This window comes from Lathyrus oleraceus, chromosome 5, assembly GCF_024323335.1.
Source record: "Lathyrus oleraceus cultivar Zhongwan6 chromosome 5, CAAS_Psat_ZW6_1.0, whole genome shotgun sequence".
Taxonomy (NCBI): Eukaryota; Viridiplantae; Streptophyta; class Magnoliopsida; order Fabales; family Fabaceae; genus Lathyrus; species Lathyrus oleraceus.
This window is the reverse complement of record NC_066583.1, coordinates 592,961,509-592,979,061: the sequence shown is the minus strand read 5'-3', so window position 1 is coordinate 592,979,061 and position 17,553 is coordinate 592,961,509. Positions and strand designations below refer to the sequence as shown.

General features: G+C 36.2%; 1 protein-coding gene across 1 annotated transcript; it reads right to left on the bottom strand.

Annotated features, from left to right (window-relative positions):
* Positions 1–2,199: 2,199 nt before the first annotated feature.
* Positions 2,200–4,094, bottom strand: LOC127086792 (scarecrow-like protein 32). Its single transcript, XM_051027604.1, has one exon. The coding sequence runs from the start codon at positions 3,890–3,892 to the stop codon at positions 2,528–2,530; it is 1,365 nt and encodes a 454-aa protein (XP_050883561.1). The 5' UTR covers positions 3,893–4,094; the 3' UTR covers positions 2,200–2,527.
* Between the last annotated feature and the right edge of the window lie 13,459 nt (positions 4,095–17,553).

Sequence of the window (17,553 nt, the reverse complement as noted above, 5' to 3'; positions counted from 1 at the left end):
AACAAATAGTTTGAATAAAAGTTTGTGTGTTACAAGATGCTTCTACAGAAGCAGATTTTTACACAAATAAATAATAAAAACTTAAAGAACATTGTATACAACGAATGATAGCTTTTCACAAAGAAAATTAGCTTGTCAAAATACTTGTGCAGAATCAGCGTTTTCTTCAAGTCTCCAATGCATGCTTATATAGAGAAGCATGTGACCGTTAGAGGGCAAAATGGGGAAAGCTCCTTGAGCGACTGCCCATTGTTAGATGAGAAGGGAATGATACCATGTACTATCCTTTCACCCACAAATTCAGTGACAGGTGTGATGAATTGTACTGTCCTTGCCCACGAAATCAGGTAGTGGAAAGGTTGTTCGATTTGTACTATGTACTATTTGATCACGTTCCCATTTGATCTTATCTTCAGATTTATTGGCTTCTGATAAAAGATGATTGAAGCATGAAGTGAAGAAGTAGAGATCTAGATTCAAAAGCTTCAGAACCTTGACAGCGTTAGTAGTCTGGCTTGAGTTTTTCAGTATCTTCAGAGTCTTCAGAATCCTCAGTCAGAACCTTGATAACTTCAATCATCTTTCTTGAGATCTTCAGAATCTTCAGCAACATAACACAACTTCAGAAGCTTGCCATTCTTACGAAGTTTGGTGATCAAAGTCACGTCCAAAAGTAAGAACTGAGAGAACATTGCAGCGGCAATATAGAGTCTCCTCAGAAGCTTATGATGGATGAAATAACACAGAAGCAGAAAGAACATTGCAACAATAATATTGACGTCTTTCAGAACTTCTAATTGCAGCGCAGAAGCGGATTTGGAATGCAAATTTCAGAAACTGATGATTTTGCACATCATATGATCAGAATCAGAACTGGTTGTTAAAACTAACAAATAACAAATCATTAAGGTACCAAAATTGTTCTCACACAAATACAATATTGTTATTATCAAAACTCAAGATATAGATGAATAACCAAATCTTATTCTAACAAATATCCTAATCAAATATATGATCATGGAATCATCTTCGTGAGGTAATATTCATGCATCATTTTAGTGTGAAAAGCCAATTTTAGACAAAGATATTACCTTGAATCTAGAAAAAAATAATTTGTCTCTAACTTCCACATCATTAATTAAATTTAATAACGAGCTAAAGAAATATTTCATAAATTATCATAAATCTTTAATTTATTTTTTTCATAGCTAGTGTCAAAACCTTCTTAGTCTTTTTTTTGTTAAAGCCTTAGCTTAACTTAACCTCTTATTTTAATATATAACTAGATTAAGATCCGCGCATTACACGGGTGTTGATTAGTTCTTATTTTTATATTGAGTTTTTAATTATTTTAAGATTTTTTGTATATATATAATTTATATTTTATATTATAATAATGCATTGTAATTTTTTTTGAATAAATAATCAACATATAATATTTTAATAATAATATGAATTAATGACAAATAAAAGAAAATATAAGCCGATAAATTGAGAGTAATATACATGTGATGCACAATATTTTTAAATGTTTTTATATAAAGCTTCTTGTAACCAAACAATGTATTTTTATTGTCAAACGTAAAAAAAACTTATCCATGTAACATAAACTTTAGTGTATTAAACTTGCAGTTTGACACGTTTTGATGATAAATTTCTCACAACCAACCGTAGCTCAGTTATCATTAATCCTTAAGTCAATGGTTTGAATCCGATAGATCGAAATTTTTGTTTTATAATCTTCAAAGCCAAAAATAATTGTCTTATCTTTCTATACACGAAACAAAATTCACAAAAGCTGGGACCTCTGAAATATGGACCCCTTAACTGGGGCTAATGGGTATATATGTTAAATTGCATACATGTAATATTCTATGAGTTATCATTATCACCCTTATTATACACACCAAAATACAATTGAAGTTTGGCCTTTTTATCCATAGTACTCCATCTTAATATTTTGAATATGACTACTCATTCAATTTCATTTTTCAGTGGTCCATTTTTTACATGCACTCAGATCTATAAAAATGTAACAACGAAACAAAAATATTTAAACTACTTAAAGAATAAAAATGTGTGTATGCTTTCATACACATGTTGCTAATCTTAAAAGTTGCATTATTAGAATTTGGTAATACATAATAAGATAAGATATTTTCTTACAAACTTTTGTAAATAATACCAAAAGCTATAAGTAGAAAAAGAAAATTAAAGCTGCATAAAAGGGAAACACATTGCTACAAAACATCATTTTCTCATACATAGGACAAGGTACATTTTTTTCTTCCTTTTTGCATTTCATGTGATCCATCAATTTCTAGATCTTCTTTACATGAAAATAATTGCAGAGCTAGACTCAAAATTACCGGAAAAGATTCAAATTTTCTACCGTCAATCTAATCGGTTTGATTTTGATCAGACAATTCAAATCAGATCTAATGACTTTAAAATACGAGTTATTTAAATCAGATAATTCAAACCTACCTACTGACTGATTCTACTACTGCATATCTAAACTCGTGATTTAAGATATGCGTGCATCTATACTGATATGATCCCTAATTTCATTAGGGATCCAAGCGGTCGCAAACACACAACTATTTCCTTTCCATGTAAGAACCAACATGTTTTCTTCTCTTTTCATTCCCCATCCACTAGCATGTTCATCAAGCAAACCCTTAACTTCAACAACAGTTTCGTCACAAAATGGAACACTAAAGTAACCAACATTTTTCATTCTTTGTGACATTTGCATCCCTGACTCCAATCTCTCAACTCTTTGATGCCCTTCAAAGCTTATAATGTTCTCAATTTTCTGTCCTATGTCAGATTCAAACTCAGTCCTTTGACAACTATCTTTAGGCAAAAAAGTGTCCAATGCATCAAAGGGTATCCATAAATGGTTAAAAGAAGCAGTAATTCTTGATGTTAAACTTGATGAACTAAGATCACAATCCTCATCAACCAATAGCACTATTTGAGGGTTAAGTCCTTTAACTAAATTCATAAAAACATCTCGAATCGAAATGTTTTGACCCTTTCTCTCGTCCGACAAATAACGTAGCCAGTTTTGACAATTTATAACCAAAGCTTCATCTTCCCTAAGATTCAACATACTAGGATTCAAGAGACTCAACATTGATTCAAAATCAAAGCTAGTCGATTCTTCCGATGTCAACGAATTCGAAACATTATCTCCAATAACATTAAACTCAAAAGAGACATCCTTAAATTTCGCAAAATTACCTAAACGTTGACCAACTTCATGTATTGATATGTTAACCAAAGGTGGAACCATTGGCCTAAAAGATGGAACTGTGATTCTAAGTGAAGGAGGACCTTCTGGTAATTTAGCCAAAGAATCTATAAAAGTAGGCCATTGCATACAAGGTGTTATGCTAAAATCTAAAATATGTACCCTTTTGAATCCCTTAATTGCTTTGAAAATTTCATTGTTGGAAGCACAAAATCCAAACCTATGCCAAGGAATAAGATCAACATACCCGGCGAGTTCGGTGACCGACATCAACCTTCTTTGAATAATGTTACTTCCTTTGAAATTCATTGAAGTAGGACAAATTCTTGAAGCTCTAGAGATCAATGCTCTTAGAAACCATGAGGTTAGTCTTTGGTTAGTGTCACCTAAAGGTGAAGCAACGTTGTTTAGGACCCACATAACTTGTTGAGCTAGGGTTATGTCGTTGCTTTCCAAAGCACTTGCACAATGGAGTAAGAGCTTTTCGATACATGCTCCATCTAGGCTTCCAAGACAGCCTTTAAGTGCTTCTGGTTGAGGAAGTGGTGGAGTGGAAGTGATTGTGTTGAAAAGTGAAGGGTTTTGAAACGAAATGGATGTTGCTTTTAACTCAGCTTTCATGTGGACGTGCATGTGTTTGTTAGTTTCTTGAAGTTTTTCAGTGAGTGAGAGATGAAAGATATAACTAGGGTTTATTTTGTGGTGAGTTATGTAAGAAAAGGTGTTATATTTTGAGACATGATATAGGGTAGAAAGGTATCATTGGGTTGCAGATTGAGAATCTTGAAACGTTATTTATAGTAGAAGCGTGAGACAAATCTTAGGGTGTGTTTGGATACTACAAAAGTTTATCTTAAAATATCTAGATTAGATGGTTATCTTCAACATGTCTAGAGTGTGGATAAGGACAATTTTACAACCATAATATTTAGATGTTAGTGTAAGTTCAGAAGATCGAAATATATGTGTGTGAATTTGATTGAGATTTTTTCATGAACAGTGGATTATTTTTGTCAGATCCAACCTTTAATGTCGCTATAAATAAAGTTGTCTATCATGAAAAAATATATTTAGTTAATTAATATGCTTTTATACAATTTATCTTTGATACGTTTTGTTTCCTAATCACAGAGGTCGATCTTTTGCATAAAATTTAAAGGATCATAAATAATAATATTGTGTTTTTTAAGTCAATAAATATAGTTTTTTTAAGAGAATTGATTATGTATTTTAAAAATAAGTAATGTTAATCTTTTATTTTTATATAGTCTTTATGATTTAAAAAAAAAATTATATGTATTTATTCCGTACTTTATTTTAATTGCATCTCTCTCTTTCTTCGAATCTCTTTTGAATTTTACTTCTTTTAAAAATAAATAAATGGGATATCGTAAGTTCAAACCCACATCATACATATGATATTTCTATATAATTATTAACTGAAATGATTTAAGGGGACTATATTTCTCTTTCTATTACATCATAAATTTATAATATATATCAAATTACTATCTCTATGTATTTTTGCACTCTCAAAATATATACACTCAAGTTAACTTTCTCTTCATATATAATATTACCATCACAATTATAGTTTTCAAATCAACAAAATATAATTTCAAAATCATTTGATGATGAGTTGATAATGAGCAAAAGATCATACATGCATGCAAACGTGATTTGGCTTTCTTGATCCTTTATTTAATACAAGCTTTATTTGTTGTTTAGTAGTAATGATTATGTTAATTATAACATAATTAAAACACATGGTCGCAAATAGGTTAAAAAGGGTATACTAGCCGGCCCACTCTTGTCGAATTTGTTTTCATGAAATTAAAACAAGATCCAAATTAAGTTTACCGCAACTAATTTGATTTTCCTCTTGCCTTCATTCCCATACTCTACGTAATAATGCACATATTAATTAATATACTATAGTTTTTATATTATGTTAAGAGATGCCAAAGCTAACGACAAATCAGAACTCTTGCTACAAAGACATATTATTAGTGTCACTTTTATATAACGTTGTTTCTCCTGTTTTTTCCTCATTATCGTCCATTGATACATATTCTTCGTCTCTCTTTTTGTTTGAAGAAATCCACTTTGGAATAATAATTAGTAAAATAATCACACTAATTAGACAAGTGCACGCTGTTATGGAAGTATTATAATGGTATATTATATATGTCATCCATTTGAATGGAATTTAATATCAGTATACATTGAAGTGGATATTAACTTCAGGTTTACACATGAGTTAGGAGTCAGGAATTTATTATAAGATAAAATAATCATTGATCCCCTTTTTGTTCACTCGAGTGAATAGTAAAGAACAAGAGGAGAAATCAATTGAAAGAATTGATTTTTGTTCATCAAGATTGATTATGAATTCTCTAAGATTTGGTGAAATTCCACATCGGAAATTTGTCGTAATTCTAACATATGGTATCTAGAGCATTTGTTGTGTGATTCTTGGGAAGCGTAGCGCAATGAATCATATGAATGACCATTTTTGACGAGTCTCCCAAATCTGAAGAATCAGAATTACGAGAATTGGTGCATGCAGATAAAATTATTTTCTGCTATCAAGATCTTTAGGATCTTGTAAAGGATGGAGTGACGCCGCTGACAAAAAACGCAACTGTCATACCCCGATTTTATCCGGAATTTTTACTATTATATGAGTTTTAGTCATATTTTATCTCGATTGAATGTGATAACCCATTTGGTAGTAAAGTGGGCGAAAGGAGTGAAAGTGCGAAAGGTCTTGAATTCAAATTACACCTATTACAGCATGTTTCGAGCACCTGTTGTAGTTCATCCCTTTAACTGACCACCTAGATCGAAAAGATTTAAAAAAACATTATTTACCGTTAATTGTAATAGAAAGTCTAATAAATTAGATGATAAAAATTTAAACTTACTTTGTTGCAAAGGGGAATATGAATGACTTCTCGTTTACCGAGACGAATGATAACATTCTTGACCAACCTCATGCTTGTAGAAAATAGACGCATGAATAAAACATACAAGTATTGTTTTGACATTTTTACACAACGCACTATATAGATGGGATAAAACAGCTGAACCCCAACTATATGTGCTTACCTTATTTATGTTTCATAACAACGACAAATACATAATATTTACCGTATTATCAATACTCTCAGAAAATAAAAAATTACCAAATAGAATCATAATATAACACTGAGCTTTAATTATCTTTTCATACTTGGTAGATTCTTCGGTTAATCTTATACTTGCATAATATTGTTTAACATATTTTAAGTTAATACCTTGACCTCTATCTTGACCAGAAGTCTCTCCCGTAGTTGTGTCTTCACACAAAGGGGCACCCAACAATTCATTGCATATAGAGTTATTTTTGTTAACTCTACCATTTACAGTCTTACCATCGATACGTAGACCTAACAACATGTAGACGTCCTCAAGTGTGACAGTACACTCACCGAAAGGAAGGTGGAATGTGTGGGTCTCGGGTCTATATCTCTCTAACAAAACAAGAATAAATTTGTAGTCAACTGAGTATGAGACTATGTTGAGTAGATTACCAAAACCATATCCTCGAATATATGGTTCTATCAAAGGATGGTGTGGTACATATTCATGTACACGACATCAAAATCTCTTTGGGTCCAGATCACAAATGCATGCTCACGAATCCAATGCAAGACCATCGCAAACTCAGCTCTCAGTTAATATGCGTTGAAATTTTGTCTGTCATTAGCGATAATCCGTCGTTAAAGACGAGTATAATAATCTCGCATATTGTAACTCAATACAACTACGCCCCATCATACAGGAAGGCATGGATAACTAGGACAAATGCGGTTGAAAAAGTGTATGGAAATTGGGAGGAGTTTTACAAAAAACTTCCAAAATACTTGGTGGCTCTTAAACAGTATACTCCAGGGACCATTGTAAATTTGGAAATGTTGTCGGTGTATACCCCAGACATGACTTGTGCTATTGGAAATGGAATATTCCACCGACTCTTCTGGGCGTATCAACCATGCATCAAAGGTTTTTCTTTCTGTAAACCTATTATACAAATTGATGGTACATGGTTATACGAGAAATATAAAGCAACGCTACTGATGGCAGTGTCACAAGATGGCAACAACAACATTTTTCCAATCGCATTTGCCCTAGTTGAAGGGGAGACTGCTGAGGGATGGAGTTTTTTTCCTAAAAAATCTCTGATTGCACGTTGCTCCTCAGCCTAACTTATGTTTGATCTTATACTGACACCCTTCAATAGTGAGTGCCTACAAAAACATTGATAATGGCTGGCAAGATCCTCCGTCGATGCATGTCCACTGCATTAGACATATCGCTAAAAAATTTATGCGAGAGATCAGAGACAAAACATTTTAGAAGAAGGTTGTCAATGCAGGGTATGCATTAATAGAACCTTCTTTCAAAATCTACCGCGAAGACATCAGATTGTCAAACGCAGATGTAGTACGGTGGATCAACAATATTCCATTGGAGAAGTGGACTGGGGCATACGACAACGATCAACATGACAATAAATCTTGTGAAATCAATGAACTCTATCTTCAAAAGCATCTGAAACTTACCTATAACCGCTTTAGTGCAAGCAACCTATTTCAGGCTAGGGGCTCTATTTGAGACCAGACGTCCCAAATGGAGCTCAATGTTATAATATGGGCAGTTGTTCAGTGATGCTTCAATGAAATTCATAAGACACGAAGCTGCCAAAGATAACACACATGTGGTCACAGTGTTTGACCGTACTAAAGGTTGGTACAGTGTTGCTGAGCCCATGGATCACAATGAAGGCACGCCAAGGGGACAATATAGAGTGGAAATAGATAGAGGTTGGTGCGACTGCGGAAAGTTCCAAGCCTTTCGTATGCCCTGCTCCAATGTCATAGTGGCATGTTCAAAGGTTCGACGGGATCCATCCTACTTACTATCTGATGTTTACAAAGTCATAAGTCTCTCCAGTGTTTACAAAATTAGCTTTTCAGTGGTAGCAAAAGAGGATTACTGGCCTGCATATCAAAGGGATATTCTCTGGCACAATGAAGTAATGCAAATCAAGGAAAAGGGTCGCTCAAACAACACACGTATTCGAACCAAAATAGATACGGAGAACAAAGTGGTTTGATTATGTAGTTCATGTTGTCAGCCCGATCATAATCGTACTAACTGTCCTAGTGTTGGAACAAGCACAACAAGATAATTTTAATTGTAACTCTTTTGCTTTATATTAAAAACATGATTTATTTCATATGATAACTTTGTGAGGAAATACCATCACAAACAAATACAACACATACAACACACAAGCAACACATAAATAACAACACAACAAACTATAACAAATAAAATACCATTACTATAACTATGTGATTACAACCATAAAAAAAAAATTTGAACATAGTATACATCATCCTGTGAACGTCTCTATCAGTCTTAATATCCACTCATACACGAACTTCTCCATTTTGGTTGAACGTAGACTCAAGCCATTGAATTATTCTCATCCTTTCACCATCTGCAATTTCTCCATCTAACCAACGGTTCAACGTTCGATTAAGACAAATGATTCTATATTCCAAAGTCGAATCTTTATCGGAGGTTGCACTATTGAAAAGATTAAATTGGCATTTCTCTTGTGAATGTATTCAGACATTGTTAAAGAAACTAAAATTGAAGAAGATTGAAGAAATTGAAGAAAAATGGAAGGAGGGTAAGAAGTTGTGTGAAAAAATATGGGAGATGTGTAACACCCCGATTAAAATAAGAGAATTATTTAATTGAGTTAATATTATTTTATTAATTTAATTAAATAAAGTTGAATTATTGGATTATTATTATTATTATTTGGAGTAATAATTATTTGGAAAATATATAAGTTGGAAATAAGAGAAAGAGTCTCATTTTGGAACAGAAGGGTTTTACGTGAAAAAGCAGAGAAGCATCGTGAAAGAGGAAAAGGGCAAGAGAAGGAGCTGTAGAGCAAAGGTTGAAGAACGGAAAAGCTTGAAGCTCAAAGAATTGCCGGATTATCTCAGGTAAGGGGGGGTTTATCGTCGTTTAATGGGTATTATCGATTAACATGTGATGGGTAGTGATAAGCCGTCGATTGACCCTAATTGGGATTTAGAATGCTGAGAAATTATGTTGAATAAGTTGTATTAAAGCTGAAATTGAATTTGTGTTTGAGTGTATTGTGAATTTCTGAGCGTATAGCTTTTTACGGAAGTTGAATCGGAGGTCCGGAAGTCCTCCAACGGCGGAAAATGCGGAAACTCTGCATTCTGCCTTGTGTTAGCGCAGGAACTGCTGTTTCGCCTGCGTTAACCGGTTAACCCAGGGTGTTAACCGGTTAACACTGTTATAAATTGTGAAAAATGTTGAGTTTTGCCTGCGTTAACCGGTTAACCTATAGCGTTAACCGGTTAACACTGTTGCGTTTTGCCTGGAAGTGTAATTTTTCCTGCGTTAACCGGTTAACCTATAGCGTTAACCGGTTAACACTGTTGCAGTATGTAAAAATGGTTGATTTTATGATGTAAGTGTAATTGGTGATTGGCCTATTGTATCCAATTGTGATAAATAAATTCGTGGAGTCTATGTTGTGAAATGTTGATGCAAAGATGTTGATAAGTTGTTTTTGTGGAAAATATTAAGTTGTAGGCTGATGAGCCAAAGTTGAATATAAGTTGTTTTGTTGAAAATGCTGGGTTGTAGGCTGATGAGCCAAAGTTGATTTTTAAGTTGTTGTTGCTGAAAAAGCTGTTATGTTGTCGTTGTTATTATGTTGTTGAACTTTCAAGTCGTACATGCCACATACATTCATATGCATTAAGTCGGGGCTTTTGCTCACACCACGTTGGCCTGGATTGGCAAAATTATGGGGCTTTTGCTCACACCACGTTGGCCTGGATTGGCAAAAATTTTAAGTTGAAAGTTGAAGGCTTATGCCTTGATGCCCACTAAACTGGCAATGATTTTAAGTTGGGAGTTTTACTCCAAATGGTACCACATGCATGAAGAGTCGAGTCTCATTTGAGTTGCATTTACGTTGTGTTTGAATATGATGTTGAGTTGAATATGCTGCTACCGAATGCATGATATGATGTGGGTGATTAACGTGTAAAGTTACTTAACATAACATGATGATTTATAATATTTGTTATATCGATTGAGGAACTCACCCTTACAGTTATATTTTTCAGGTAACGAGCAGTGAGTTGAGTAGAAGCTAGTGCTTGGAGTCTAGTGTGGTTTATGTAGTGGGTCATGCTCTGATAGATGTAACATCGGGACGGGATGTTTTATTTGTTGAATAAATGTTAATTTTAAGATATTACAGATGTTGAATGTTCTATCCGCTGCGAATTTTTAAAGAAGTGTTTAGGTTGGATTAAATAATGAGCATGACTGATTTTTACGGTGAATTATGTGAAGTATTATGTGACACCCTTGGTGCGTGATTACTCTGATATTGATTTATATGCTGTTGTTTTAATTAAATATTTGGGGTATTTAGAAGGGTGTTACATTAGTGGTATCAGAGCAGGTCGGTCTGTCCGGCCAGTTGTCGTGTCGTTACTGTCTAACAATTGTGTAATTGTTATTAATCTAACGTTAAGTTGTGTTGTATTGTTAAGTTGAAATGGCTGGAAGGAATGACGCTGCAATGGCTGCCGCAATGCAAGCAATGGCACAAGCGGTGCAGAACTTGCCAAATGCTGGTGGTGATGCTGGGTCACGTAGCTTGGCGACTTTTCAGAGAGAGAATCCGCCGGTGTTTAAAGGGAAGCATGATCCAGATGCAGCCTTGGGATGGTTGAAAGAGATTGAGAGAATCTTCCGTGTTATGGATTGCACTCCAGCTCAGAAGGTTCGGTATGGTACTCACATGCTAGCAGTCGAAGCTGATGACTGGTGGCTAGAGACTCACGAGAGGTTGACCGTGGCAGGTGAAGACATTACTTGGGATGTATTCCGTAGGGAATTTCTGAGAAAGTATTATCCAGAAGATGTCCGTGGTAAGAAGGAAATTGAATTCCTTGAGCTGAAGCAAGGAAACTTGTCTGTCACTGATTATGCTGCGAAATTTGTGGAGCTGTCCAAATTTTATCCTCATTACACCGGTGCTGGTGCTGAATTTTCAAAGTGCATCAAGTTTGAAAATGGACTGCGCTCTGAAATTAAGAAGGCTGTTGGGTATCAGAAGATACGCATTTTTACTGAATTGGTTGATAGCTGCAGGATATTTGAAGAAGACAATAATGCTCATTACAAGATTGTCAGTGACCGCAGAGGCAAGCAACATCAAAATCGTGGCAAGCCGTATGATGCTCTAGCTGGAAAAGGGAAGCAAAGAGCTGCTCCGGCTCAGAGGGCTAGTGGGGGAGGTGCTCCTGCTGGTATAGTTTGCTTCAAATGTGGTCAGGCTGGTCATAAGAGTAATGTATGCACTGCTGAAGTAAAGAGGTGTTTTCGCTGTGGTAAGATTGGTCATGCAATAGCTGATTGCAAGCACAAGGAAGTGATTTGTTTTAATTGCGGAGAAGAAGGGCATATTGGAAGTCAGTGTCAGAAGCCGAAGAAAGGGAATCAGTCAGGAGGCAAGGTCTTTGCTTTATCGGGTTCTGAGACTTCTGCAGATGATCGTTTGATCCGAGGTACGTGTTATATTAATGGCTTTCCTCTTGTAGCTATTATTGACACAGGTGCGACTCATTCCTTTATATCTTTGGATTGTGCTGTGAAACTTAAGTTAGAGATATCTGAGATGTTTGGTAGTATGGTAATTGATACTCCTGCGAAGGGTTCAGTGACTACTACTTCGGTTTGTTTAAATTGTCCTTTGAGTATTTTTGGTAGAGACTTTGGGATGGACCTAGTGTGTCTTCCACTAGTGCAGATTGATGTTATTATGGGTATGAACTGGTTGGTGTTTAACCGAGTTTCTATCAATTGTTTTGATAAGACGGTGGTCTTTCCTGAGATGGAGGAGGGAAAGAGTTTGTTTCTATCAGCAAGGCAAGTGAATGAAGAAGTAGCTGATGGGGCAGAGTTGTTTATGCTGTTAGCGACTTTGGAGGCTAAAGATAAACTGGTGATTGGCGATCTAGCCGTGGTGTGTGATTTTCCTGATGTGTTTCCGGAAGAGGTGAATGAATTGCCGCCAGAACGTGAAGTGGAGTTCTCGATTGATTTGGTACCTGGTACTAGGCCGATATCGATGGCTCCGTACCGTATGTCTGCTGTTGAGTTAACTGAACTGAAGAGTCAGTTGGAAGATCTGTTGGATAAGAAATTTATTCGTCCGAGTGTGTCACCGTGGGGTGCACCAGTGCTATTGGTTAAGAAGAAAGAAGGTACTATGAGGTTGTGTGTGGACTACAGGCAACTGAATAAAGTGACGATCAAGAATCGGTATCCTTTGCCGAGGATTGATGATTTGATGGATCAGTTGGTTGGTGCAAGTGTGTTCAGCAAAATAGATTTGAGATCTGGGTATCATCAGATCCGTGTGAAAACCGAGGATATTCAGAAGACTGCTTTCAGAACAAGGTATGGACATTATGAGTATTCTGTAATGCCTTTTGGTGTGACTAATGCGCCTGGAGTATTTATGGAGTATATGAATAGGATTTTCCATCCGTACCTAGACAAGTTTGTTGTGGTGTTTATTGATGATATTTTGGTGTATTCGAAATCTGAAGAAGAGCATGCTGAACATTTGAGAGTGGTTTTGGGAGTTCTACGAGAAAAGAAGTTATTTGCTAAATTGTCCAAGTGTGAATTTTGGTTAGGAGAGGTAAGTTTTCTTGGTCATGTGATTTTAAGAGGTGGCGTTGTTGTTGATCCTTCTAAGATAGAAGCGGTATCTAAGTGGGAAGCTCCGAAGTCTGTTGCTGAGATTCGAAGTTTCCTTGGTTTGGCTGGTTATTATAGGAAGTTCATTGAGGGATTTTCTAAGCTGGCGTTACCGTTGACGATGTTGACTAGAAAGGGGCAAGCGTTTGTTTGGGATTCAAAATGTGAAGAAGGTTTCCAAGAGTTAAAGAGAAGGTTGACTACTGCTCCTATTCTGATATTACCGAGTCCGTCGGAACCATTTGAAGTTTACTGTGATGCTTCATTGTTGGGTTTGGGTGGCGTGTTGATGCAGAATAAGCAGGTTATAGCTTATGCTTCAAGACAGCTGAGGGTTCATGAGAGGAACTATCCGACGCACGATTTAGAGTTGGCAGCTGTGGTGTTTGTTCTGAAGTTATGGAGACATTACTTGTACGGGTCAAGATTTGAGGTTTTCAGTGACCATAAAAGTTTAAAATATTTGTTTGATCAGAAATTGCTGAATATGAGACAGAGGAGATGGTTAGAATTTCTGAAGGATTATGACTTTGGTTTGAATTACCATCCGGGTAAAGCAAACGTAGTGGCTGATGCATTGAGTCGGAAATCATTACATATGTCTATGTTAATGGTTAAGGAATTGGATTTAATTGAACAGTTTAGAGACTTGAGTTTGGTGTGTGAGAGTACTCACAATAGTGTTAAATTGGGAATGTTGAAGTTGACAAGTGGTATTCTGGATGAGATCAGAGAGGGTCAGAAATCTGATATGCTTTTGGTTGATAAGTTGACTCTAGTGAATCAAGGTCAAGGTGGCGAATTCAGAGTTGATGAGAATGGTATTTTGAAGTTTGGTAGTCGGGTGTGTATTCCGGATGTTACCGAGCTTAAGAAGAGTATTCTTGAGGAAGGACATCGTAGTGGTCTGAGTATTCATCCTGGAGCTACGAAGATGTATCATGATTTGAAGAAGTTATTTTGGTGGCCGGGAATGAAAAGAGAAATTGCGAGTTTTGTTTATTCTTGTTTGACTTGTCAGAAGTCAAAGATTGAGCATCAGAAGCCGTTTGGGCTAATGCAACCGTTGGCTATTCCAGAGTGGAAGTGGGATAGTATCAGTATGGATTTTATTTCTGGTTTACCGAGAACAAATAAGAATTTTGAAGCTATTTGGGTAATTGTGGACAGGTTGACAAAGTCGGCTCATTTCGTTCCGATTCGAATGGACTATCCGTTAGAGAAGTTAGCTGAGTTGTATATTGAGAAGATTGTAAGTTTGCATGGTATTCCGTCTAGTATCGTTCGGACAGAGATCCTAGATTTACATCGAAGTTCTGGGAAGGTTTGCAGAAGGCTTTGGGAACTAAGCTGAGATTGAGTTCTGCATATCACCCGCAGACTGATGGTCAGACTGAGAGGACGATTCAGTCACTAGAGGATCTTTTGAGAGCTTGTGTTTTGGAAAAAGGAGGTGCTTGGGATTGTTATTTACCTTTGATTGAGTTTACCTACAACAATAGTTTTCATTCGAGTATTGGTATGGCACCGTTTGAAGCTTTGTATGGTAGGAGATGTCGGACACCTTTATGTTGGTATGAGTCCGGTGAGAGTGTTGTGGTTGGACCGGAAATTGTTCAACAAACTACGGAAAAGATTAAGATGATTCAGGAGAAGATGAGAATTGCTCAGAGTCGTCAGAAGAGTTATCATGATAAGAGGAGGAAGTCACTTGAGTTCCAAGAGGGAGATCATGTGTTTCTTCGTGTTACTCCGATAACAGGTGTTGGTCGAGCTTTGAAGTCGAAGAAGTTGACACCTCGATTTATTGGTCCTTATCAGATTTTGGAGAGGATAGGAGAAGTAGCCTATCGTATCGCTTTACCGCCGTCACTTGCGAATTTGCATGAGGTTTTTCATGTGTCTCAGTTGAGGAGGTACATTCATGATCCGTCGCATGTAGTCCAAGTAGATGATGTACAGGTGAGAGATAACCTGACTGTTGAAACATCACCTATGAGGATCGAGGATCGAGAGTTGAAGCAGTTGCGGGGTAAAGAGATTGCCTTGGTGAAGGTAGCTTGGGGAGGACCAGCAGGTGGCAATGTGACTTGGGAACCGGAGAGTCAGATGAAGGAGTCTTATCCGGAGTTATTTGCTTGAGGTATGTTTTCGAGGACGAAAACTCTTTTAGTGGGGGAGAGTTGTAACACCCCGATTAAAATAAGAGAATTATTTAATTGAGTTAATATTATTTTATTAATTTAATTAAATAAAGTTGAATTATTGGATTATTATTATTATTATTTGGAGTAATAATTATTTGGAAAATATATAAGTTGGAAATAAGAGAAAGAGTCTCATTTTGGAACAGAAGGGTTTTACGTGAAAAAGCAGAGAAGCATCGTGAAAGAGGAAAAGGGCAAGAGAAGGAGCTGTAGAGCAAAGGTTGAAGAACGGAAAAGCTTGAAGCTCAAAGAATTGCCGGATTATCTCAGGTAAGGGGGGGTTTATCGTCGTTTAATGGGTATTATCGATTAACATGTGATGGGTAGTGATAAGCCGTCGATTGACCCTAATTGGGATTTAGAATGCTGAGAAATTATGTTGAATAAGTTGTATTAAAGCTGAAATTGAATTTGTGTTTGAGTGTATTGTGAATTTCTGAGCGTATAGCTTTTTACGGAAGTTGAATCGGAGGTCCGGAAGTCCTCCAACGGCGGAAAATGCGGAAACTCTGCATTCTGCCTTGTGTTAGCGCAGGAACTGCTGTTTCGCCTGCGTTAACCGGTTAACCCAGGGTGTTAACCGGTTAACACTGTTATAAATTGTGAAAAATGTTGAGTTTTGCCTGCGTTAACCGGTTAACCTATAGCGTTAACCGGTTAACACTGTTGCGTTTTGCCTGGAAGTGTAATTTTTCCTGCGTTAACCGGTTAACCTATAGCGTTAACCGGTTAACACTGTTGCAGTATGTAAAAATGGTTGATTTTATGATGTAAGTGTAATTGGTGATTGGCCTATTGTATCCAATTGTGATAAATAAATTCGTGGAGTCTATGTTGTGAAATGTTGATGCAAAGATGTTGATAAGTTGTTTTTGTGGAAAATATTAAGTTGTAGGCTGATGAGCCAAAGTTGAATATAAGTTGTTTTGTTGAAAATGCTGGGTTGTAGGCTGATGAGCCAAAGTTGATTTTTAAGTTGTTGTTGCTGAAAAAGCTGTTATGTTGTCGTTGTTATTATGTTGTTGAACTTTCAAGTCGTACATGCCACATACATTCATATGCATTAAGTCGGGGCTTTTGCTCACACCACGTTGGCCTGGATTGGCAAAATTATGGGGCTTTTGCTCACACCACGTTGGCCTGGATTGGCAAAAATTTTAAGTTGAAAGTTGAAGGCTTATGCCTTGATGCCCACTAAACTGGCAATGATTTTAAGTTGGGAGTTTTACTCCAAATGGTACCACATGCATGAAGAGTCGAGTCTCATTTGAGTTGCATTTACGTTGTGTTTGAATATGATGTTGAGTTGAATATGCTGCTACCGAATGCATGATATGATGTGGGTGATTAACGTGTAAAGTTACTTAACATAACATGATGATTTATAATATTTGTTATATCGATTGAGGAACTCACCCTTACAGTTATATTTTTCAGGTAACGAGCAGTGAGTTGAGTAGAAGCTAGTGCTTGGAGTCTAGTGTGGTTTATGTAGTGGGTCATGCTCTGATAGATGTAACATCGGGACGGGATGTTTTATTTGTTGAATAAATGTTAATTTTAAGATATTACAGATGTTGAATGTTCTATCCGCTGCGAATTTTTAAAGAAGTGTTTAGGTTGGATTAAATAATGAGCATGACTGATTTTTACGGTGAATTATGTGAAGTATTATGTGACACCCTTGGTGCGTGATTACTCTGATATTGATTTATATGCTGTTGTTTTAATTAAATATTTGGGGTATTTAGAAGGGTGTTACAAGATGCGCAGGGTATTTATAGATGAACACTTGCATGCATGCGCCAATGCCCTAGTCGCAACACACACATAACACATGCATGCGCCAATGCATGTGGCGCACACACAAAAGCACACATGCATGCGTCAATGCATGTGACGCCTATATACATTGACTTTATAAGCATGCGCTAAGGCTAAGGGTGCCTCCTTTGAAAGTTAATAGGATGTGCCAGTTAAACTGGCACATTAGTAGGGAAAAATGGTTATTTTGTTAATTCTTTAAAAAAATGATTATTTTGGAATTTAATTTAAAAACAAAAATATTATTTAAAAAAAAAACACCGGTTATTTCAATTTGACCTTTTTCTAAAAAAATCCACAAAGAGCACCGCCCCATTCATCAATATTTGCTGAGTTTTTCTTCTCTTTGTTCATTTTAATAATTATTGT